Genomic DNA, 25,014 nt, shown 5'->3' with positions numbered 1-25,014 from the left:
ATCTTTTTTTAAACCTACTGAATTAGGTCTTAGTATTGTAAGCAATTGGTTCAAGAAAAAGACAAATTAGCAAACCTTCGTCCTCTTGGTCATCCTTTAAGTCCTAGAGTTGATGACAAGACTCGAGAAGAACAATGCAGTCCAATGAATAGCTTAAAAAATTAAACTTTTTAAGATTTTGTTTTTATTTTAGAATGTTACCTTACTCTTTGATTGGTTTACACATTGTATTAGCGTTTCCTTTAACTAAGGAATACACTTGTATAATATAATGTTTCTCAGGCCTTTTTATAATTTTAGCTATTTTCCCTTGGTCGTTATTTTAGTTTTCCTTCATATGCCGACTAATCAAGCTACTCAACTATTGAATTGACTTTTTAATTAAAACACTATTTTACTTCAAACCCTACTGAAACTAGGTTTATTTTATGGTTATTTTATGGGTTTAGTTTATGGTTTATGATTACTGTTAATTATTAATTTGATTTTGAATCTAACTCTTTTCACATGAATAACCTGTGCTTTTATTTTATTTTACTATCCTTATGATCTACTTGTTTTCTAGTTTAAGTAAAACATACCTATTGCATTTTGATAGTAATGATAATAATGATGGTCCCTGTTAAATAACCCGAACTCAAATATAAATAGTTTTCTGTCCACTGAATATTTAATTAAGAATGATTTGATTGAAATAAAATTTAAATATGGTTGAAGAAAACGTAAAAAATAAACAATATACCTTAGCTTACCTTTTTTACCAGAATTTATAGATACTCACTGTGTAGAAAGGATACACAGAATTCTTATGTATTTATATATTTTCTCAAACATGAAAGTTATATTGCTCACAAATTGTGCCAGTATTAAAAAAATAAATATGATCTAATAATCACAGACGGTGCATCGTTGTATAAAATTTATTCTTAAAACTAACTAAACAAAAATATTACTATTTACAAACTATTTACATTAAGTACATTCATAAAAACTATTTACATTATAGTTTAGTGATCATTTATAAAGGCACTAGTTATTTATTAATAGATGTTATTGCACCGACAAATGCAATTTTGATTAAGCTATTCAATGGGCAATAGTATACTTACACTATAAAATATATATTTATACTTATAGAAACCTTTTCTATCTTCTTGTACTGTTTGTATTTTTACAAAGTTGTATAAAGCTGTAAACTTTATATAGTGTATCAAAAATATTTGCAAATTTAATTTCAATGCATATACTTCTTAGCTATTATTTATTCAAATTACATTACTAAGGAACAATGATATTTAGAATGTAACATGTTAATGTTTTCAATCATAGTATAACACATATTAAAATAAAAAGTATATACACCAAATATAGTAAGAACAACGTACTTTAGTCACATTTACTGGTTTCTTTGGTTTTTGATTACGATGAAAATACAGAAAAACTAAACGAAGATGTGTTTTGATTTTAATTTAATGTATTATTATTTTTTAACTTTTTTAATTTACAATCTGTTCAAGTTGAACAATATGCAAATGATATAAATAAAAAGTAATGTTAATAAATGTATTAGTGACATTTATATAACCTAATTATATAACAAAATTTTATTTTAAATCAACTGCAGCAATAGGTTGACAAGATCAGGACAATTCGTCCAAATAGTCTAGTAATTTAAGGGAAAATACCCGTGTACCTGGAAATAATTCCCTAAATTGTGAAACTTTGCACATGTGCAGTGATAGTACCTTGCTTAAAAGTTAAATAGTAATAGCCTAGTATAAAATAAATAAATTTACAAAGTGTTATTAAAAGATATCCATAAACAAGCAAACTAAACCGTTTTATTACTATCCGTAAGAACATGGAGATTTTAAAGTTAATAATTTTAAATTATCTCAAAAACTGTTAGAGATAGGGCAAATATTGTCATAACAAAAACATGTATTTTTTGTGATCTTTAACTTTTATGCCAAAAAATCTGTATTTCAAATGGTTTGTGAAATATGGTCAACAAAGTGAAAATCGGCAGCCATTTTTCAAGATGAGCACCGTAGCACAGCATGCACGAATGTTGAAATTTTAATATGTTGTTACTGGGTACTAGTACTACATGTATGCAAAGTTCCCCGTTTTGGGAATTATTTCCAATTTAAATCCTAAAATGACTGGACTAGAATTAAAATAGGGAAAACCGCTTAGGTTTGCGTGAAGTATACCTGCATATTGGAGTTTAAATTGTATGTGCAAAAACAATATCCTTAAAACTACCGGGGTTTTTTCAAACTGCAATAACACTCGTTGAAGGAAGATTTTGGACCTTTTCCGTTAATTCATTACCACTAGTTTTTAGAGCAATATATTATTATTAGTAGAAGTGGTAGTGAAGTAAACTTCGGTTAGGTTAGGTTAGGTCAGTATAGAGTTTAATATAGAGTTAGAAATACCTAACCTATCCTAAACACTTTCCACTAGTGGTAGCGAAGACAAAATGAATTAAATATAGACTGTCAGCCGTTCTGTTGTTACCATAGGTTCTGGCGCACACCGCTGGGAGCGCCGTGTAGTTACGTAGTGCGTAGGCCGTAACTACATGGCGCTCCCACTGGTGTGTGCCAGAACCTATGGTAACCGCAGCTTAGCTGACGGTCTGTTTTTTTCTATGGTGGTAGTGAACTAACGGAAAATGCTTTTATATGGATTCACGTTCAGTTCACTCCCAGTCTTTTCGTTTGGCAGTTCACAACCTCCTCTGCAGTCACTGCGACGGAGGGGACAGATGCAGGGGTATGTAGGGGTAGGACCGCTCGAAGGACGTCTTGTACATGTCACAGAGTAGACGGACGATGGGGATCTCGCCGATGGTGCGGCGAAAGAACAATTCCTCGATGGTATCCGAAGACACGGCCTGCAGGGACGGCAGCAGCAGCAGCAGCTTGCCGAAGCGGTGGGGCTGGGAAGGGTAGCGGTTGCTGACGTAGTGGTCCAACGTCACTTGGGTCTGGTCCCGGAAGGAGGCTACGGACGTGACGTCACAGAGAGTACCTCCGTGGACAACTGCAACATAATGACGTCAGCAGGTGGAAAAATGTGTGGGAAAGAGAAAATGATTACACAAAGTTGCTAAGGTTTGATGAGTAATTTGGACTAACAGTTATTTTTAACGAGTAACGAGGACTCATCAAATGTGTTGGTAATCAGTCAGTAGGTAAATTGATGTTTTTAGAATTGAGTTATAGGACTTATGTCAATGCTCGGCATTTTGATCTTAGAAAACCTTAAGAAAATCTCTTTATAGCTCCTGTTTGCCGTAATATATTTTCTCATCCTTCATATTCGTTTCTTGAGTATTTATTGTCTTAAATGATGTTTGCACATTACACCTTTTCACTTAGAAATTATTTTAAAATCCCGTCCAATATTTGGACAGATTTATTTTTGGAATTCGAAATTGAGTCCTTTCGAAATATAGTCGCCTAAAATATTTCTATTTTGATTAATAATGAAATCTCAATCAATATAAAGTCTATCTCATTGATATATCGGTGGTCTATCTACGATGTTCCAAACGTTAACGGTGAAATGGTTAGTTTTAACGGATTTGAAGGTTTGACAAATAGTATCCCACGATAGTCAACTTTATCATACGCAACTTGATAAATTTAAATACCTATAGCACTCAACAACATTCCTCAAGTATCCTAATCATACAAGAGTTAATTTTGGACTAGTTCCAGTCTCTGAAGGGACTGTAGTTGACCGAAGTGGGACGGCTTCTCACAAAGGCAATGTCATTAGGAATCAAATGTGCAAAGACACACTAGTGGGTTCAGTGACATATTCAATGCGGCTGGCTTGACTCAGCTTCACTGACCTTGGCAATTATCGGGACCACCAAAGTAGACATTTCAATCTCAGAGTTTCGTATATTCACCCACACGACACACGGGTAATAAATAAGCCAACTTGTCCTTGCAAATCAATCCCATCTGGTCTTTGATTATCTTAAATTATGTGAGTAAACTCATGGCACGAAGAGTTTGCGAGTTATCACTTTAAACCGCTAATTTCCTCGAGTAAGATCAATGGACGATAGTGTAGAGACGTCAATACTTTGAGAATAATGGCATGCACTAATTAAAATATTCAATAACATTGTTTCTTTGTGTTTAAAGTCATATCTTCGAATAAGACATATTTAAATAGTAAAGTTATTTAGCATTTTTATTTTTGTAGCCTCGATTAAATTTTAATTAGTGACTGTTGTGTCTAGGTCCCAAGTGATGGACAACAAGGAACAAGGAACAATAGGGAAATACTTATCACTACTGCTTGTGGGATTGGTTTTGTTTTACTTAATATACACAATCTTTTGTGCTCTAAAATCAATTCAAATTGGTTTTATGACCAACATATTAGAATAAAAATTACAGAACAGTACCATTCAGTAGGTTAAACATACTGCAATATGGATTTAGCATTCTTATGGACCAGATAAAGGCAAGTTTTGAGCTAGTTCTGTAGTTTAAGTAGAGGACATTATTTAGTTTAACATTTCATTCTATAGGTCGGCCGCTTAGAAAGCGACCTCCTCCAGCATTGGTTTAGCATTAGCGCGCAGGTCGTTTTCTAAGCGGCCGAACTATAGCTACATAACTGATCATTATATTAACCTGATTAAACGACATTATAAGAAAAAACTGCTTGTACTCTAGCTGTACAACTAAACTATAATAGTATATCTCATCACTTAGACCTAAAGTGTCTCTTTTTGACCCGAGGTCAAGTTTTACGATCGAGGCGAATCTGATGTCGAAAAATGGGCGAGGGTTAAAAAGACACTTTTGGCCCGTGTGGTGAATTGTATTTTTTGTCATATTGCATCATTCATTAACAAACTAAGCTAGAAAATAAAATAATCTTTATGTAAAGATAACCTCTCAAAACGACTTCCAGCTTGTTTTCAATTCTGCTAATGCAAATTAGCAGTTGCTGTTTAGTAAATTATTCAATCATTTGGTCTTTTACGATTGTGTTACAGTACATTATACCATCGATAAGAAAAACCTTGCCTAATAAATCAATCGATAAATAATTTTGATCGATTTGTTAGCCACAGTCGAATTAACAACTGTTCATAACAGCAGATTTTTACTCTCTAGGGACTAAAATGCTACTTTAGAACCGCAACGCATGCATTAAAACCGGCTGTTTTTGCTGCAGTAAGACGATAAATATTTAAATTCTGCCTTAAAATAAATTTAAAACGATTCATCAACATCAAAATGCAGCACTCTAAATGGTACCAACATGAAACATTTAAAACAGGCTTACGATTTTACAATGGAATAAGAAGTCTACTGTTCAAAGTTAATTTCAGTACCTACCGGTTTTAAACAGGACAATGGCTCTAAGCAAGTTGTATTCTGTGGCGTCCAGATGAAGTCCCCTCAGTTTGACGATGGATTCCTGGAAGATCGTCACCTCGTGGGCGAGGTCCTGGGAGTCCCTCAGGAGACAGGTGAGGTTGAGAGGAGGGAAGTACTCGGCAGCTCCCAGGACGAACAACTCTCTCCAGCTCTCCTCCAGGAGTAGCAACTGTGGTGAGGAATAAACATTGAGTGAGATGAAGAAGTGACAGAGTGGGGTTGAGAAAGAGGATGTTTACACATATCTATCAAAAATGTTTAATTTCAAGCAAATGATTAAAATGATCACTGAACTATTATTCATACATATACAATTGGAGGTAGCACTGAATAAGAGAACTGTTAGACGTTGGCCAACATTTTGTACAAGAGGATAAAGTACGCGTATATTTTACATAATTACATTTTGGCTATTTGATTGTGCGATTTTACTTACATAAAGACATGATCCAGCTGGATTCCCCTAGTTGGTACCAACATAACAAAATTACATCCTCGATTATCTAGCAGATTTACCGAGTCAGAGCTACCTCTAGTTGAATTTCTAGCTAAAGAAAATTGTGATTATAAACGTGATGCAGCGAAGTAGTTGATCGGCATTTCTACCTTTCATTCGAGTTCGTATTGAAAATTGTTTGCCACCCACTCTATTGGTTGTCATAGTTCAAGCTATCATATGTCTAAAATAAATTACAATTTCAACACCGAGCCAGTCTTACCTGATCTTTGAGGGCGAGGTAGGTAAAGGCAGGCACACTCTTGATCCATGTAACTGTCATAAACAGAATTCTGGCGGCGTACTCGCTGATGGACTCGGGAGAGTTGAACATGAGTGGTGGAGGCAGCGAGCAGGGCTCCTGTAGACAGATGTTATAGTGAGATATAGCTACAGATTAGGACAAATAACAAACCCGCGTCTTCCTAATTTCTTTCAACTGTCCCCACACGTATAAATCTAACATTAATGATGCAGCAGAGAAGATTTTAATAATAATAATAACACCTTAGGACTGTATTAGTAATTATTGATATAAAAAAGTGAATGAAGGTTTATTCCTCGCCGTAATCACAAGGCAATTATTGTTCAAAAAAAGCCACTGAAAGTAGCTATTTATTAAAAAAATATGTAAACTGATATTCGTATTACTAGTTTTAAGGGTTGTTTGATGTTTTGCGCGTGGTCTGTAACTCATTTGGTGCTCGGAGCTAACTACTTTAAAATAATTTGTTATTATGTGAAGACAGAGGTGGAATAAAATTCACAGTACTTTGATGTTGTCAATAATTAGTAAATTAAGCAATAACAAGCATTATCTAGGTCTCAATCTTTTTTGTTACGAGCACGATCAAGGTCCCGAGGACAAACCAGTTGCAAATCATTGACATTTTGACACCACAGAAAAAGAGCGAGTTATTTGCCTGATTGCATCGATACGTCCAGGGGCAAAACCATCTCAATTGACGATACTGACCTTGGGCAAGGGCGTGGTGTAGAAGTAGGGCGACGGCGGTGGCAGGAGATGCGCCGGGGGCGAGGGCCGGGGAGGAGACGCTGTGGAGGATGACACCTTGGGCAGGGCGAGGTCCAGTACGGAGGGTGCGGACGATGGGAGGGCGAGAGCCCCTGCCTCAGCGTCCTTGAAGAACATAGCCACCTGTCGACGCAGGGTGGAGTTGCGAGGACCTCTTTCGTGTTGGACGGCTGCAGGATCAGAATCAGAAAACGTGTGGGTTTAGTTCAGAAACATTTACATTTGACATATTCTGTAGTTTTATTGTATTGTTTTCAATCGTATGGTTTTGGATCATAGACTTAATAAACACATTCGATCCTATCCGTACACAGACACAGTTAGCGAGAATTATCATGAGTTTTACTTTAAGTTTTGTAATTAAAGCTCATCCAGCCTATTGTTCATATGTATGATTTTAGAGTTGTTGGATAGTGCTCAACATAAAAATTATTCCAAAAAATCTCCTTAAATAGTGTAATGTCCAAAAATAATGTTCCTTGAAGTTGAAGAGGCCACATTTCAACTATTTAAATTCATTTTAAAGAATTTCCAATTCCATGTGGATTTTAGCAAGGATTAATTGTACCGCACTTATCACTTTAAATGGTGGTCAAAATAGCTACATTTTTGCGAAAGTTGAGTCTGCAGTTTAATAGTCAACTATATGCATGGGGCTGCCAAATTGTATCGCAAAAAATAATAACTTGTTTACAGTCGTTGATGGCTTAGGTTTTTTTTGGGCCTTGATCTTATTTGCAATTGCATTCTCACAACCCCACCCCATATTCTCACATTTGATTTTCTCTGGCCTTCTTATATATCTTTTTAAATGTATGTCAACTAAATGTCAACATTTAACTTATAATTTGGATGTTCATAAATTTCTTCTGAAACCTATCTTAATCAAATTTTTCACATGGCCTAACCATTTCAGTCTTACAGTTGAGACTGGGAAAAAAGTGATGCCCTCTTTTCCCAATAAGTTAATTTATTTAATTCTTACATTTAATTACCAAAATAGTTTAGTAAACGTGTCTCTTACACATACCGTCCTTGTTCATGCCCGCCTGCACACACTTCCTCAGTCTGCAAGCTCTACACTGGTTCCTGTGGGTTTTGTCTACGACGCAGCTTCCTTCGCACTTTGCTTTGCACACGTACTGTCTGTTGCGACGGATGGACCTCTGAAAATACCAAGCAACAAAGTTTAAAAAATGTAATTTACAAACAGAAATTGTTTAATGATTATTTTGAAGACTCTGGTATTTGGAAATAATGTACAAAAACTCATTATTCAGATTATTGGTGGTTTCGACATAAGTTGGAGTGTAAACAGTCGTTCTGGTAGAATTTGTATAAAAAGTACAAATAACCAGGTTTTTCAATTTTCAATTCGATATTGTGACAGTTCACTACGGTTACAATGGATTTAAATATATTTTGAAGTGTTCACGTACAATGATTAGCCACTAAAGTGGTCTAGATGGAAAACTCGCAAATTCACCTAAAAACAACTGATGTTTCTTGAAATTGTATCTTGACTGTGCTTATTCAGTTGACGCAAAAATGTTATAATCAAAAAGTTGTATACATACAGTTGTGCGTTCTATCCATAAAATAAATAGACAGCGGTATAATATAATGAATAAACACATAGGGTAAATACACGCAAGTTGATGTAAAATAACGTATCTACTTTACGCTACTGCCATCATCCGATGATGGAGTTTCCAAATGGTCGTAATATACCTAAAGCTGTATATTTAGTAATCATCCCTTCAGAATGCCACACTACAAACCACAACATAGTAAATTATTCTTGACGTTTAACGATGCAAAATGTTTGATAACCGAGTGTTTATAATTGCGCAGACTTTATACCTTAATAAAATAGATAATATTTCACAACCACACAGGTTTATTCAATAAACGATTGTTATTGTCTTCACACAAACTGTTCCCTGCTTCATCTCATCACTTACAATGATTGTAATCAGGCAATGTAATTGAAATAGCTGCAAGCATGATCTACAACCCCTGATGGGCTGACTGCATTGTAAGTCAATCAGGGAGGGTTTCAGGACAGCTGCGAGAAGTCATCCCTGAGGAAGATCCAACATGGCGGCCAGTGAGTGGGGGGGGTCCAGCTGTCTTGTCCTCCATTGAAATAATGTTTATCGCCCCCCCCCCTCCCCCGGCACCCATAGCACCCTCTAGTCAGAGTCACTGATTTTCTGGCTTACTCATTGATTTTTAGAATGGCTGGAGAATATTTTAAATGCGTAGTTGAACGTGTCTTTGCAAAACTGTGTTTAGTTTAAATACTGTAATGCTAATAATAATAATGAAATAAACTATAATTACCTTGAAGAAGCCAGCACACCTGGAACAGAAAAAGATGGTTATGTAGTCAATTTTGGTAATTTACAGTAATAACTTTCCAAAGCATACAGTATGCTTAAAGCTTGAAAAAAAAAACACATATACCACTTAATAAATGTAAGAAGAACATCTTTTAAATTATTTTATATCCTATTACCAAATATTCATATGCAGTCAAGGAAATATATTTAAGAACTCGACTGATTGAATAGGTCAAACGCAGGATTCGGTTTTGCCGAAAAATGTCAAAACAATACTATATGGAACATACTAACAACTAATTTGTTATTATTATTGCAAACAATAACGTTGAAAAATATTGAATAAATAATGTAAAATTATTTTCCCCATACAATGATAATTTCTAACAGTTATAACAAAGTTTTATTGAAATTTAGTTTTAAAATTTAATAAACAAAGGCGCATTGAATACACCTCAATTTAATAAGTCTGTTAAAATGTTAAAATTATTTAATTACATTCTAACTTATATTACACAGTTTTATCTAACGTTTAAAACAAACAATTAGTTAATGCTGTTTAGAGATATCTTCATCGAGTAAGGTCATGATGTTTTCTTTTGTATCTTGTTGCATGTATGTCTTATCTCATGTATTATTTTGTAAAATGGCGATTGCCGTCGAAATAAATAAAAAATAAATAGATAAAATATCCTAAATGAGGTCTACCTAGAAAAATCTTTATGAAAAAGGAAATTAATAAATTAAAATATTCAGCAAACTCACCCGTCACAGGCGAAGATTCCGTAATGTTTTCCACTTGAGTTGTCCTGGCACACTTTGCAGGGGATGTCATATAGTATCCGGCCTGTAACACATATCATGACGTCAGTTCCGGTTACAGTGCAAGAACGCGGGAACAACGACATGTGTTCATCACAACAATCACTTATCAGCTGATCAGGTCATCTGGCCTGGCAAGCATTGGACCGTGGCTGGGGGGGGGGGGGGCTAATTGTTACCGATATGGGAAATCTTAGTTCCCATAGGGTTGTCACCCCATCAATTTGTTTGCCATATGGGACATTTAATTGTTTTTTCCTCTTTGTAAATGGTATTCTGCGATGAACTAATTTTGGAAGTTGTGGATTCATTTTTGACAATGCTTGGACAAATATATTCTGGTGGTGAAATATTTGACTTTGTAGACTTGAGTGAAATTACTATAGAATCTGTATCAATTTACATCAAATTCAATCTTCTGTTGTAGTGTAGAAAAACTTAAATACAGTACCGTATATTAAATAAAAGTAATTTATCATATAAAGCATTGCATTTCAGCACAAGATGCCAAGAAATATTAAAAACGTGTATATAAATTAAAATGTAAATAAATTCACACATCAGTGCCAAAGTTGACGCCACTAATTGTCTATAAACACACGCAATAACGACCACTTGGGGAGGCGTCAAGACGGAAATCGTGGTTGCTACGTTTACAATAGCACTTGCCGTAATGAGGGGGTGAGTGAGACCTGTACCGGAAACGCTCAAGACTTCCGGTACATACACACCCTCGTCCTTGCATTGTGCAGTGGTTGTGGGCGCGAATCAATCACAACACTCGTAACACCCTGCCTACCTGACAATTTTTATTTAATTATCAGCTGTTATTTCTGACCTCAGCACTCGAGGAGTGGGAGCGTGCGTGACGCAAACAGAGCAATTATTAGTAGTAGTGATCATGCGGGAATACTGTTTGTTTCAGAGGTTTGAGAATGAAATAGTTATTGGCGAGTGTGGAAAGTTTCTCGAGTGCAGCAAAAACACTTTGCGCTCGTGTTACACATTATATTTTTCCTACAGTTACTACAAAGTATATAAATAATAAGTCTTCCAAACACTATACACCACGTTTTAGGTTAGTATAAATCCAAGCGTTGAACGGAATTGGAAATAAAACACTGCACCAGCTGATCGTAGTCCTTATTTGTTGATATAATAAGTGTTGCCAACTTATTTTCAAGCGTACACGGATTACGTGCATAAAAAATACGCTGTTTTGTGTTGTTTGGTTGGAATACTGCAGTGCGGAAAAGTAGTGCGTAAAAGTAAGTAAATGCATCAAATAGCAAATTTCTGTCTTATAATCAGTGTAAGAAAGCCCACTTTGTTAGGTGGACTGTGGGGAAAAATTATTTGTAAGTATTATTACTGACTTGAGCTTAATGGAAACCTGAACTTTTCATGTTATAGCAAAATACTAATGTATGCTTCACCGTGGTTCCGATTGAGTGTGGCGATGTCAAATAATAGTTTCTGACCTAGTTCAGAGTGTATAAAAAATTAGTAAAGTGTAAACATTACAAAATTTATATGTACTAGACAAAAATCGTGTTTTAAAACCTTGAATGCTAACAAATTATAACAAAAAAGTGGAAATGCATCTTTCATATATTCTTTGAAAACAACTAAAGTATTAAACATGATAAACTAACCATCAACTATCTTTATTGCAACACTGGCATATGATTTGGGATGGTGAGAAAGTAAAACGAAGTCAACTTTTATTTACATAGGAATTGCTACAAAATTAATTGGAAACGTAAAGGGTGTTAACTAAAAAAGTCTAGGACATTTTTCTTATTCTTTCTTTTACTTCACACGCTATGCAATAGAATTGATCGTTTGTTGATTTCCTTAATGGCCAACAGTGAGTTTAGTGAGTCAAAGTCAACTTTACGCTGACTGGCTGACTCTAGTCAACAGTCATTGAGAAACATCTAGAGCGAAAAGTAAACATTTACCGAGCAACCCGTGCTTTTCACAATGGCCGAGTTACAATATTAATAGATCCAACAAACTCTCCTACAAAATCATGTTGAAGACAATTTTAGGTTGTGTTTCTTGCCATTACAGACAGTTAAATCGGTGTATATTTTTTGAAATTTTATCCATTGCAAAATAATTGTAATAAAATAAAATTACAAATTCGTAAAATATATTATTAACTGTTTTCTGATTTTGCAACCACAAAGTACTCAATGTTAAAAATGCTCTTAAAGTGGAAATAACCGAGTCGATTGAGAGTAACCGAACGTGAAACACTTACAATGCACTTCAGATTATGCAATTCAATGAAGAGTCTACTTGTAGTGTCAAAATCAGTGCTAACTCTGAGAAAAGATCTTTCGTGTTTAAATCATAATAATACATGTTTTATTGAGGAAACAACGATTAATATGTTAAAATTTACCGCAGATAATGTAGCATCTAAGACCAAAATTGTAATCACACAGTTTACCTTGTGTGTACTGTAGATTGTCAACTTTGATGAGGAAATTGCACGATGAAATTTGTGTATTTACTTTAAGATAAACTCCTAAACAATAGATAACTCGGCTGATATAAAGATCTCGAAATCGTTACAGAGTCAAGAGTGAACAATAGTTATTTGTGAAACTAGTGGTGAAAGTGGCACTTTGCTGCACACGAGAGCAATGTTTACGCACGAGCCGCAGGCGAGTGCGGAATGATCTCGAGTGCAGCAAAGGCCTTTTTCACTCGTGTTACACATTATATTTTTCCTACAGTTACTATAAAGCATATAAATAATTAGTCTTTCAAACACTATACTAGTGGGGTGGGATAGCTGAAAAATATTTCACATCTGGCAACCAACGCGCCCCTTTGGATTCAGATAGTACATGCGTAGACGAGTCCAAAAAGCCCGGGACACAAATTTTTCGGGCACTCTATGGGTGTTGATGACGTAATCAAAATGGCCGCCATAGTTGTGTGACACGATTCTACATTTCCCTATACAGTATAACTCGGGTTCATATTTTAACAGTGCCCTACATTTTTAGTGATTATTGATCACGAAAAAATTACCTTTCCGAAGGTGTATTTTACTTAATTGTTTAGATTCATAATACTACGAATATTTATAGTTTTATTAAATATTTTGTTTTTTATTTAGATTTTTTTAAATCATTTTGCTAAGTGTCATGGATTTTGTTACACGTAGCTGAAGACGTCTTACATACACTTTTTTGTCAGAATATTACCTTTCTAACGGTATATATAACTTATATTTTAATACACAAACACTGCTGAAAATTTGCCACAACAATGTAGTGGTACACAGTGAGTCGTTATGACAACAATGCAATTTATATGGGGTCCAAAAAGTAATAGCGCTATTTAGGGCTATTAAACTTTCACTTCCGTTTTAAATTAGAGACAATAAAATTAAGTACAAGAATTAAATACCCCCGCCGCAGCAAACCTGCCGACTAAGCGAATTTCTATCTGTCTGAATTGATTTTCAATTAAATATATTTAAATAACATTATGTTTAATGAGTACCTAGGTTTGCTGCTACAAGGAAACTAATAAATTGTGTTTTTTAGTAAAACATTGATAGCTTAGTACATAAAATAAATCAATTTGCCAAGTTTGATCAAAATATATCCATAAACAAGCAAACTACACCATTTTACAGTATTCTCCATAAGAATAACATGGAAATTTTAAATTTACAATTTTTTCAATTTTCTCCGTTACCAATAACCGAACAAAAACACTTTGATATACTAAATTATTTGTTTTTTAAGCTGTTTAAAAAGGTCCAAAGAGAAATTGGGAAATTTTGGGTTTTGAAGGTCAAAAATTAGAAAAAACCATTTTACCCCATAAAAACCCCCCGTAAAGCCCTGTCCAATCATGGTCCAATCATGCTGGTTCGCGAACTCATTCAAGTTTATCCCGCTTTACACCTTTAAACTAAATTTAATCAAAATCAGATAAAAGTTACTTAAGTTGTCGCGTTCACGGACGTATATACATATATAAAAATTTGAACGAATGGTGTTTTTGGCCTCTGGGGATATCAAAATGATTAAGTTAATCGGTCCTGAGTCTAGGTCTTACCGTGCCACCTACGGTAATAGCTACTTACCTATAGGGAAATTTGCTAAAACAAAAGAGTGTACAATACAATATTGTTTAAATTTTATATCCAAATTTATAAATATCACATACATAAAAAATGTAATACAGACTTAAATCAAACAGATTAACCCAGTGACAAAGTAGTGTTGCCATATTTTAATAGATAAAGACACTCTCGCCAATCCAGTGAATACATTAAAATGATTCGGATCTTGATATGTACTCTCGTTTTTTCAGGAAAAGGCCGCGTAAAATGGCTCTTGGGCCGTGACAGATGGAAGAAGACAGACAGACAGAAATTGAGACGAGACTTGTTTCGGCTTCTTTAATGTATAAAATGAAAAATAACCTAACAATTTATGATTCTGAGCAATGTACAGACACAACTCTAATTTTATTTATATACATTTTATTTAAATTTTCAGCAGTGTCCGACAGGGACTGATTTACTTTTTAATTTTGATGTCCCCAGAGGCCAAAAACACCATTTGTTCAAATTTTTATATATACAGAGTGATTGGTACTCAGTGTGACAACATTTTTTTGGTGTAAGTACAAAGTAAATGCAGTGTGATAATGCATATAAAAGGTTCCAAGTCTAAAAATTAGCTTCACAAAAAATTATTTTATGTTTTTAAAAAACAACTATGTTTTCAAATTTAATTCAGCTATTTCTCAATTACCTGTAAATGGATTTGAGTAGATAATGTCATTTTCGTGTTCTACATAAAAGTTAGAATAAGAATAATAGAAAATGACGGGGGATCAGTTGTAAAAACTCCATTGTAAATAGATTCATAACAATTAAGATGTGTTTGATAAAAATTTAAAAAAAACATTGGTCTATTGCATTTGTTCACGCCCTGTATACAAGAAAGTGTCCGAATATGGTAAAAACTGCGCCATTTTATAAGCTTTCCAACCATATGCTACACCATTGAGCTTTATGTATGCTTATGTACGGTTTAGTGGTTTGAAGACTACAAAACATGGTGTTTTTAACATTTAAACATATAACAATTAAGATGTGTTTGATAAAAATTTAAAAAAACATTGGTCTATTGCATTTGTTCACGCCCTGTATACAAGAAAGTGTCCGAATATGGTAAAAACTGCGCCATTTTATAAGCTTTCCAACCATATGCTACACCATTGAGCTTTATGTATGCTTATGTACGGTTTAGTGGTTTGAAGACTACAAAACATGGTGTTTTTAACATTTAAACATAGAAAGACGGCAAGCAAAAGTTGTATTTTTGTTTCAGCTTGAACAGTAAAAAAGTTCCGTTTTCTGGTATTCAAACCACTAAAACAAACAAAAGAATATCTAAACCTCAATAGTGTAGCATATGGTTGGAAAGCTTATAAAATGGCGCAGTTTTTAACATATTCGGACACTTTCTTGTAGACAGGGTGTGAAAAAATTTAATGGACCAATGCTTTTAAAATTTTTATCAAACGTCTTAGTTTTTATCTTTGAATCTATTTACAATGGAGTTTTTACAACTGATCTTCCGTCATTATCTATTATTCTTATTCAAAATCTAATGTAGAACACAAAAATGACATTATCTGCTCAAAACCATATACAGGTAATTGAGAAATTGCTGTACTAAATTTAAAAACATATTTATTTTTGACATAAATACATAAACATACAAATTTTTGGGAAGCTAGTTTTTAGACTTGGAACCTTTTATATGCATCATTAAACTACTTTCACCAAAAAACTTTTGTCACACTGAGTACCAATCACCCGGTATATACGTCCTTGAACGCGATAACTTAAGTAGTTTTTGTCCGATTTTGATGACTGTTTTGTTTAAAGGTGTAAAGCGGGATAAACTTAAATGAGTTCGCGAACCAGCATGATCGGATCGTGGGAAGGGGGCTTTACGGGGGGTTTTATGGGGAAAAAATGGGTTTTTCTCATTTTTGACCTTCAAAACACAAAATTTCCCAAATTCTCTTTGGACCTTTTTAAAGAGCTTAAAAAACTAATAATTTAGTATATCAAAGTGTTTCTGTTTGGTTATTGGTAACGGAGAAAATTGAAAAATTTGTAAATTTAAAATTTCCATGTTATTCTTATGGAGAATACTGTAAAATGGTGTAGTTTGCTTGTTTATGGATATATTTTGATCAAACTTGGCAAATTTATTTATTTTATACTAAGCTATCAATGTTTTACTAAAAAACACAATTTATTAGTTTCCTTGTAGCAGCAAACCTAGGTACTCGTTAAACATAATGTTATTTAAATATATTTAATTGAAAATCAATTCAGACAGATAGAAATTCGCTTAGTCGGCAGGTTTGCTGCGGCGGGGGTATTTAATTCTTGTACTTAATTTTATTGTCTCTAATTTTAAAACGGAAGTGAAAGTTTAATAGCCCTAAATAGCGCTATTACTTTTTGGACCCCATATAAATTGCATTGTTGTCATAACGACTCACTGTGTACCACTACATTGTTGTGGCAAATTTTCAGCAGTGTTTGTGTATTAAAATATAAGTTATATATACCGTTAGAAAGGTAATATTCTGACAAAAAAGTGTATGTAAGACGTCTTCAGCTACGTGTAACAAAATCCATGACACTTAGCAAAATATGCAGCAATTAGCAGCTTTCTGTACTATAAACAGTACAAGGAAGCCAACTTTTTCGGGTGACTGTAGGAAAAACACTTTTCCTACTGTCACCTGACAAGGAGGGTTTCCTTGTACTGATTGTAGTGCAGAAAGTTGGTAAATTTACTTAGTTAGTTTTGCCACCCACACTCTTTTTTACGCACTTTTTTGCCGCACACCAGTATCACAACCAAACCATATAAAACATTTTACTTTTATTAGACACGTAATACATGTACTCTTGAAAATAAGTTGGCACACAAGATACTATGACTACGATGAGCTGGTGAAGTGTTTCCCATTTCGTTCTACGATTCGATTTAACCCAACCTAAAAACTTGTTTGAAAGAGCAATTTTTACTATGCCTTAACTGTATGAAAAATATAATTTGTAACACGAGCGCAAATTGCCTTTGCCGCACTCGAGAAACTTTCCACACTCGCATGCGGCTCGTGCGTAAACATTTCTCTCGTGTGCAGCAAAGTTCCACTTCGCACACTAGTGACACAAATCACTTTTACACGTCAGGACGTTTGTCATATGATTGCGATTATACAAGTAACAAGGAAAATCTCTCTATGATATGTAAGTTAAAAAAAAACGAAACATCGTATAAATACACAGGATAGCACATTTTAAACTAAGAAAATCTCAATTCCATTTTGTATACGTTTTCATAAATAGTAGGCAAAAAAATACAATAAGATTGTGTAGTGAGAAATAAGCCTATGTGTGTTTACGTTATTGTAATCTTCCTGAAGTTTAGTATCAGTTTCCCCGAAGCTCGCGTGATCGGACATCCCAGGGGGTGTACGTTGTACAGTGGAGGGTGCGGCATTCCCACGGTTACCCTGTCTGTAGATATGCGGGTGTCGCGATTTCCCGCCACCCCGCCAGATGACGCCGGAAGTGATCATCCTCAATCCGGACCCGGAAACAAGTGCTTACTCACCAGGTGAGCGGTGAACTACCGATGATGACAATGGCAGTGGCAGTAAGCACGCTATTGGGGTGCGCCACAGCTGATCATCGGAAGATTAATGATGTTGGGTATGATTAGTTCGGAGTTTATTTAATAATTAATGGTTTTAGAGTACAGTAGTAGTGTTGTAAATGAGTAAAGTGTACGATGGTCTACTTTCCCTAGGGATACTCGGATAAGTAAACTGGATGGACGCTCTCGATATGCAATAATACCACCGCCGAAGCAAACCTGCTGACTAAGCGAATTTTCATTTACCTGGCTGGATTCCTACTTCTGTAAAATATTCCCTGAAAATTGTCAGATTTATTTACTAATTCAATAACATTAATTTTAATGAATACCAAGGTTTGCTGCTACAGGGAAAGTATTGAGGTGTGTTTTTTATTGAAATGGTGATAGCTTAGTAAGGAGTAAACAAAATTGCCAAACTTAATTAAAATATATCCATAAACATGCAAAATACAACAGTTTATTTATTCTCCTTTAGAATAACATGGACATTTTAAATTTAAAGTTTTTAAATTACCTCCGTAACCGTTAGGGTTGTATTCCGCTTCAATATATAAAATTATTTCTTTTTTTTAAGCTATAAAAAATGGTCTGGAAAGAAATAGTGAAAGTGTTTTTAGAGTAAAAAAATGGGAAAACCCAATTTTTACCCCATAAACACCTGTTCCCATGGTCCGATCATGCCGGTTCTTGAACTCGTTCGAATAAATGTAAGTTGGTTTACGCGATCATTTTTGCTTGGGATCTCGTGCTAACGGACACACACGCACATATATACTGTATATATTTATATATGAATTTGAATGGATGGTGTTTTGGTCTCTAAGGACCTCAAAATGAAAAATGATATCGGTCCCGGGTCTAGGTCTTACCATGAGACCTACGATAATAGCTTATTCCCTATATAGGAAATTCGCTAAAACTCAAAAAGAAACATAAATTCAATTGAGACTCATTTAGTGCTGTCACATTTAGTCCATTGGGAGGTCTTCAGTATCCACTGGTAAAAGCTAAAACCACCACATTATACGTTCGTACTCAATGACCACGAACAAATTCAGCTAAAAAATGTTCTTTGTAAGCAGTCAATTATTTTTACTATTCATCGAGCAGATTATCTCCGAAAATCTGTTCCCAGAAGCAGACCTAATGAGCCCATGACTTTACCTCCCTTGTACCTGAGCTACCATTCACTCTGATCTGAAGCTCTTCGCCAGATCGAGTCAGACATGCGAGAACAAAAAGATCTTTTGTGTTTTCCTGGAGTGGTCGAGGGTTGGAGTTTTGAAACATTGTAAAACCGTTCCGACCAAGGTCTAGATCCAGGAGATACCAGTGCTACTGTGGTAGGAACATCCCTGCGTGATATGTGTAAGGCGAAGTTTAGGATGTTGTAAAGTTTATCGCCCTTGGGTTTTGACTTATTCTAAAAGTAAATTGACCTAACCTTGTATAATCGATGTACAAATGACAAAATGGTATTTGGGTCAAGAATAAATTTAGATTAGGATTGAACCGATAAACTGCAGCATTGGAGGCAAACGCTATCCCCTCGTATACTCGTATACTAGTTAAAATAAAATATTCCTTGTCTTTTGAAGTTGCAGTTCTGAATACCAATAAAACTATGTTTGGTTACATTTGATTACTATGATATCGATTAATCTTTTTTATACTTATTTAAGTGTTCCATTTACAGTTGCGTACACTACTTTACGTACGACAGTGTTTTAATTACTAAAAATCACTACTCATAATTTCTAAGAGAGGTAATATTATCGTTTATAACCAACCTCTCATTGACACTGACAGTGATGCAACGAAACATTGTACCAAACACCAATTGCACCACTCAACAGTTAAATTGGCCTGAACAGCTGATTAGATAAAGTTCGAATCATTACAATTTGACTTCTTTTCCCTCAACCCTTGAACCTCATTGGTCCGTTACCCGTGTTGTTATGAGTAAAACTATGCTGTTATGAAAGTAAACAATGCTATTATAGGAACTTTTCAATTCAAAGAACTTAACTGAACCAGCTACTTTAAGAAACGGTCGTTGGTAAATTTTTTTTCAAACGTCTTGGTACCAAAATAAAAATACATTTCGATCGAGATTAATTAAGCCACGAGTTCAATTTCACCCCCGAATAAGAACGTAAATCAATTATATTTCTCACCCCTTGGGTCAAAATACTCAAACAAAGCGCCCTCGGTTGTTGACTCCAGTTAATTATTTTTTAACCCGTTTCACCCCAAACACTTGCTCTTTTACCGGGCGTTGACTCCCGCTCCTCATATTGGTGTTTAATTGACACATTGACAAAGGACTGTGAGCGGAGAGTGTATTTCTGTAGCAGGTCCTCACAGTAGCCGCTGGATGGGTTTCATCTGTTGTTTAGACGTTTTTTGTGTATGGGATTAGCAAGCCGATGGCTTCTGGAAGGTATCTGGCGCCGACGACACTTTCGTTAGCGACGTGGAAGGGATGCTGAAGGTGGACAGAAAGGAAAAGGGGAAGATCTGACGGCGGGATCAATCAAAGAGGAATTTTCATTGTAGGCCTACTATAAACACTGTTTGTGTAACTAGTGGGCGAAGTGGCACTTTGCTGCAAAGGCAATTCGCACTCGTGTTTCACTTTATATTTTTCCAGTTATTACAAAGCATACAAATAAGTAGTCTTTCAAACATTAAGCACGTTTTAGGTTAGGTTAAATCCAAGCGTTGGACGAAACGGGAAACACTGCAACAGCTGATCGTAGTCGTAGTATATGTGTTACCAACTTATTTTCAAGCTAATAAAAGCACGCTGTTTTGGGTTGTTTGGTTGGAATACAATTGTGCAGAAAAGAGTGCGACGAAAGTAAGTAACTGCAGCAATTAGCTACTTTCTGTACTATAATTAGTACAAGGAAGCCCACTTTGTCAGGTGACTGTAAAAAAAAATTGTTTACAATTTACTACAAAATTTTTACATTTCTGATATTTCTTACTAATACAAAGATTAACAGCAGAGATGAGTCTATAAAATCACAAAACTACAAATAAAGGACAAATAATTTAAATAACCAATTTCAGCCAGGGAAATGATTGATATCTTAATAATACATTCTTGTAAAAAGTGTAATTATCTAATGATGTTTTCATTTATAATGTTTTTGAAGTGTTTGAAACACGAAATGAGAGCCAGATTAATTATATTGTTTTATAATAGTTTTAATATTGAAAAGGGAGCTATTTAACTATTTATATTCTTTCTTTGTGACATACGTAGGTAATTGGAATTTTCTTAGGAGGAAGGAGAGATCTTAAAATTTGTATGAGAGAATGTTTTACAATATAACTTCCCTCATAATTACTACTTAACTATAAGAATTTAATACTATTGCTCGTGTAAAATCATTCAACTCGTCCAAAAATTAAATAGGTACAAATAGTAAATATAAACAATTGTAGAATGCTGTGTTCGTATGTGCAACTGTTTTAGATTGGTAATGTGTATTTACTGACAATGAACAAGTTTAATAGATTTTAGCGAATTTCCCCATAGGGATGAAGCTATTACCGTAGGTCTCATGGCAACACCTAGACCCGGGGCCGATTTAGTTTTAATTTTGATGTCCCCAGAGGCCAAAAACTCCATCCGGTCCATGGGAATGGGGTTTTATGGGGTAAAAGTGGGGTTTTCTCAGTTTTTACCCTCAAAACACAAAATTCCTTTCTAGACCTTTTTTAAAGAGCTTACACAAATAATTTAGTATATCAACGTATTTTTGTATGGTTACGGAGAAAATTCAAAAAATTTTAAATTTGTAATTCACATATAATTCTTATGAAGAATATAGTAAAATATGGTTGTTTGCTTATCTATGGATATATTTTGATGAAACTTGGTGAAATTTATTTATTGTACACTAAGCTATTAATATAAAAAAGAACACTTTATTACCCTCCCTGTAGCCGCAGACATAGGTAATTGTTAAACATAATGTTAATTAAATATATTACATTTATTATTATTATTTTTTTATTTTTTTATTTTTTTATTACATGCACGGCAAACGCCATTTTACAAGAGAGTTGAGTTGACATTGATAAAAATTAATTGTGACTTAAAGTGTAATAGTTATAGTGTGAGCAATAATTAAATATTATAACAAATGTGAAATAATAATATGCAATGTAGCTTTACATACACAAACAATGACATGCAAAGTCTAATTGTAAAAAAATAAGTAGTCAGATAAAAAAAATAAATCAGTATAAATACTTATTTATAAGTATAAAAAGCTTATTTGTAAATATTATTTGTAAGTGTAGCCTTGAGTTGTACTTTTTTTATGACTTAGCTAATGCAACAAATTTTTTGTTAATTTTTAGCTGAATAAACGAATTTGAATTTGATACTGTATACAGTTTCACCAGTCTAATTTTTCAATCGCATCCAAGATATTTTCTTAAAGGATTTATTTCATACAAAGACACTGTAACAATGTAAAACTGTGTCGTTATTATCGAGTTAGTTTAAATTATACAACACGCAATATAAAATCAAAATAAAAGATCTATAAAAGCGAAATATTGTACGTTTTACTTAACATTTCACCAAACGATTTACCAGAAAGCACAGCCAATAAGAAAATAAGTAATTTACAGGAATGTAAACGTTAATTTGGCTGGAGTTAAAATACAAACACTAGGAATTTCGCTTACTAAAACTCCTTAGTTTGTTTACTTATCGTGTTAAATACAATTTGAAAGACCATAATGCTTATATTCCCAACAACGACAATTAATAAAATTTGTTAATAGCTACAATTAGAGGGGTGGTTTATATTGGGTGAAAATATGATGAAACCAAGACTTTGTTGGCATTATTATTCAATTTATTACGATTAGACTACCAGGTGATAAAAATGTACACAACAAAATCTCAGTAAAGTTGTGTTCATTATTTTTTATATTAATGTTGTTATCAACCTTTTTCAATATCAGTCTCGCCCTATCCTATGGTTTGAGAAGCCTTTGAAGCATTTGAGAAGGATTTGGACATTCCAAAGCACAAAACTGCGTTTTTTTAAAATCATTTATTTAACAATGGCATTCAACTGTTCAATGCACTGCCCACTCCCCAGAAAGACTTTTTAAGAAATCAATCATTTTTAGTTTTTAGATTTCATCCATAAGAAAATTTGTTTTTATTTGTAAAAGAAATTTTGTTGACACCATTTTGCAGTTTGTAACGACTGTCAAAAATAAAGATGTTTGAGTTTGAGTAAAATTCGGACATTTTGTTGACTACAACTCTTCGTGTTAAAAACTCTAGTGTTGAATGTGGAGTTGAAACTGAAACGCTTGTATTCAACCATGAACAATTACCGTATTAGTCAACGTAAAAATCAAATTTGTATAATTAATTGGTGAAAGTACAAACAATTTGAGACTATATAAATTATCAAAATGAAATACAAGATGTTATATAACAACAATAAATAAAGTTTTGGTATCAATGACATAGAAATTATTTTTTATTTTCCGTGAATGTGAAAAGGAATAAAATGTAACTTGTATTACATTTAATAAAGTGTTTGAAAACCGAATATAAATAGATACAATAGTATGCATGTTAGTTAAACTAGAAAATTATATGTAGGCCTACCAGTAAAACTATTTTAAACCATTTAACACAACATACAGTTATAACATGAAGGAGGAAAACATGGAATGTTTAAATAAGCACTGTTTCAAATATAAATAATGTGTTCAAACTCAATTTCAAGTCTGTACAAATGACAAACCTGTACCTGTGTATTATTAACTAATTATTATTTAATTATTATTAACTTTTAGGTTTATTTTTTAGACTTAAAATAGTTATTAGTCCTTACTTGGAGGAAACATGACTTAAGTTTAACAAAAACTAATTGCTAATGAACCTGTTAAATAAAGTAAGTTGCGGGATTTTGTATGTAATCTATGCAAAAAAGCGAATTCTTCTACCAAGAGGTTTACAGTTTTGTGAAAGACCCTTTTGAGTTGAGACGCACTTTCCCGGGCTTTGATTGATTTAATTTATTACTTTTATTTTAACAAGTTTTAAGTACTTTTATCACCATTTAAAATTAATATCGTAATTTAGAAATGCTATAGATTGTTTACTTAATCTTTTAATGTATAGAGCTGTTTTACTAATGACAACTTAATCTTTATGTCTTAAACACATTCAAACCATCTACCACCATACCAAGATACGTTTTAATTAGAAGTATAAACGCTAGTAAAACTTTAAAAGAATGCCAAATATTATCTATTATAATAAATCGATCTAGCAAACACAGTACAAAATAGACAAATAATTAAAGTTTATTTTCTTACAAAAAACATCGGAGAAAAATTGAAAATAAATTGATTCACTTTATAAAGGTGCAATAAATTAAACTACTCATCAAACTCAGACAAGTTTTTCATAAATATTGGTGACAAAAATGTTTTTCCTATATACTAAAATAAAACAAAACACATTGACGAAATAAATGCAAGAATGAAACAAAAAACTTTTACAAACAAAATCAAATTATGAAAATGATAAAATAAGGGTGTACTTACTAGACGTGCCTTGCAGCTTAGGCTGCATGTGATCCATGGATTGTTGCATGGCACAAACACACAGTTGACTACTGACTATGAGACTTAAGTCGTGACTTGGGCAGAGTCGAGCCGCTACCCCGCAGCGAGCTCTCCGATTGGTCGGCGGCATCCCCTAGCCCCGCCCACCTCCGCCCCTCCCCACCCCTCAGCAGCACGCTCTTATCAATGGCTTTATTGGGACAATAAATACTTGCGATAGTCACTCACTTACTCATGAGTTAATCACTGTTACGCAACTTGACTAGATCTTGGTGTGTGATTGTCAAAGAAATGTGAACAAAACCGAAGTGAATTACTTTAGAATCAATGGAGTAGTGGGATTAATTGATCAACAAATATGACTGGAAATTGTTCTGCAATTAATTCAGCAGGGGAACTTAGTAATGCACTTGATTGGAAAATAAATTGACAAAGGAGACAGTATGGAATGAAACTTTAGCCTTTGGAGAAAATACAGTAACGTGAACAGCAAAGAAATGTGAATAGAGGTTACATTTTT

At 33.9% G+C, this 25,014-nt stretch overlaps 1 protein-coding gene across 1 annotated transcript; it reads right to left on the bottom strand.

Annotated features, from left to right (window-relative positions):
- Positions 1–2,755: 2,755 nt before the first annotated feature.
- On the bottom strand, positions 2,756–24,624 carry LOC128989552 (nuclear receptor subfamily 2 group E member 1-like). The gene is made up of 8 exons (XM_054411450.1): positions 24,474–24,624; positions 10,069–10,150; positions 9,305–9,323; positions 7,989–8,124; positions 6,899–7,128; positions 6,146–6,283; positions 5,385–5,595; positions 2,756–3,042 (listed from the first exon to the last, which is right to left on the bottom strand). The coding sequence occupies exons 1-8, from the start codon at positions 24,622–24,624 to the stop codon at positions 2,756–2,758; spliced, it is 1,254 nt and encodes a 417-aa protein (XP_054267425.1).
- Between the last annotated feature and the right edge of the window lie 390 nt (positions 24,625–25,014).

Source organism: Macrosteles quadrilineatus, unplaced genomic scaffold (assembly GCF_028750875.1).
Source record: "Macrosteles quadrilineatus isolate MER2022 unplaced genomic scaffold, UCM_ALF_1.0 Scaffold_3__2_contigs__length_128488019, whole genome shotgun sequence".
Lineage (NCBI taxonomy): Eukaryota > Metazoa > Arthropoda > Insecta > Hemiptera > Cicadellidae > Macrosteles > Macrosteles quadrilineatus.
Note: the sequence above shows the minus strand (reverse complement) of the source record. Positions and strands in the feature narration are given on the sequence as shown.

Bases quoted from the DNA above. Each gene is read 5' to 3' on its own strand.
- LOC128989552 (XM_054411450.1), bottom strand. From the start codon at position 24,624: ATGCCGCCGACCAATCGGAGAGCTCGCTGCGGGGTAGCGGCTCGACTC. The intron at 10,151-24,473 runs GTAAGTACACCC...TATGTGTTACAG, and splicing joins TAAGCTGCAAGGCACGTCTA to GCCGGATACTATATGACATC. The intron at 6,284-6,898 runs GTCAGTATCGTC...ATCTGTCTACAG, and splicing joins ACACCACGCCCTTGCCCAAG to GAGCCCTGCTCGCTGCCTCC.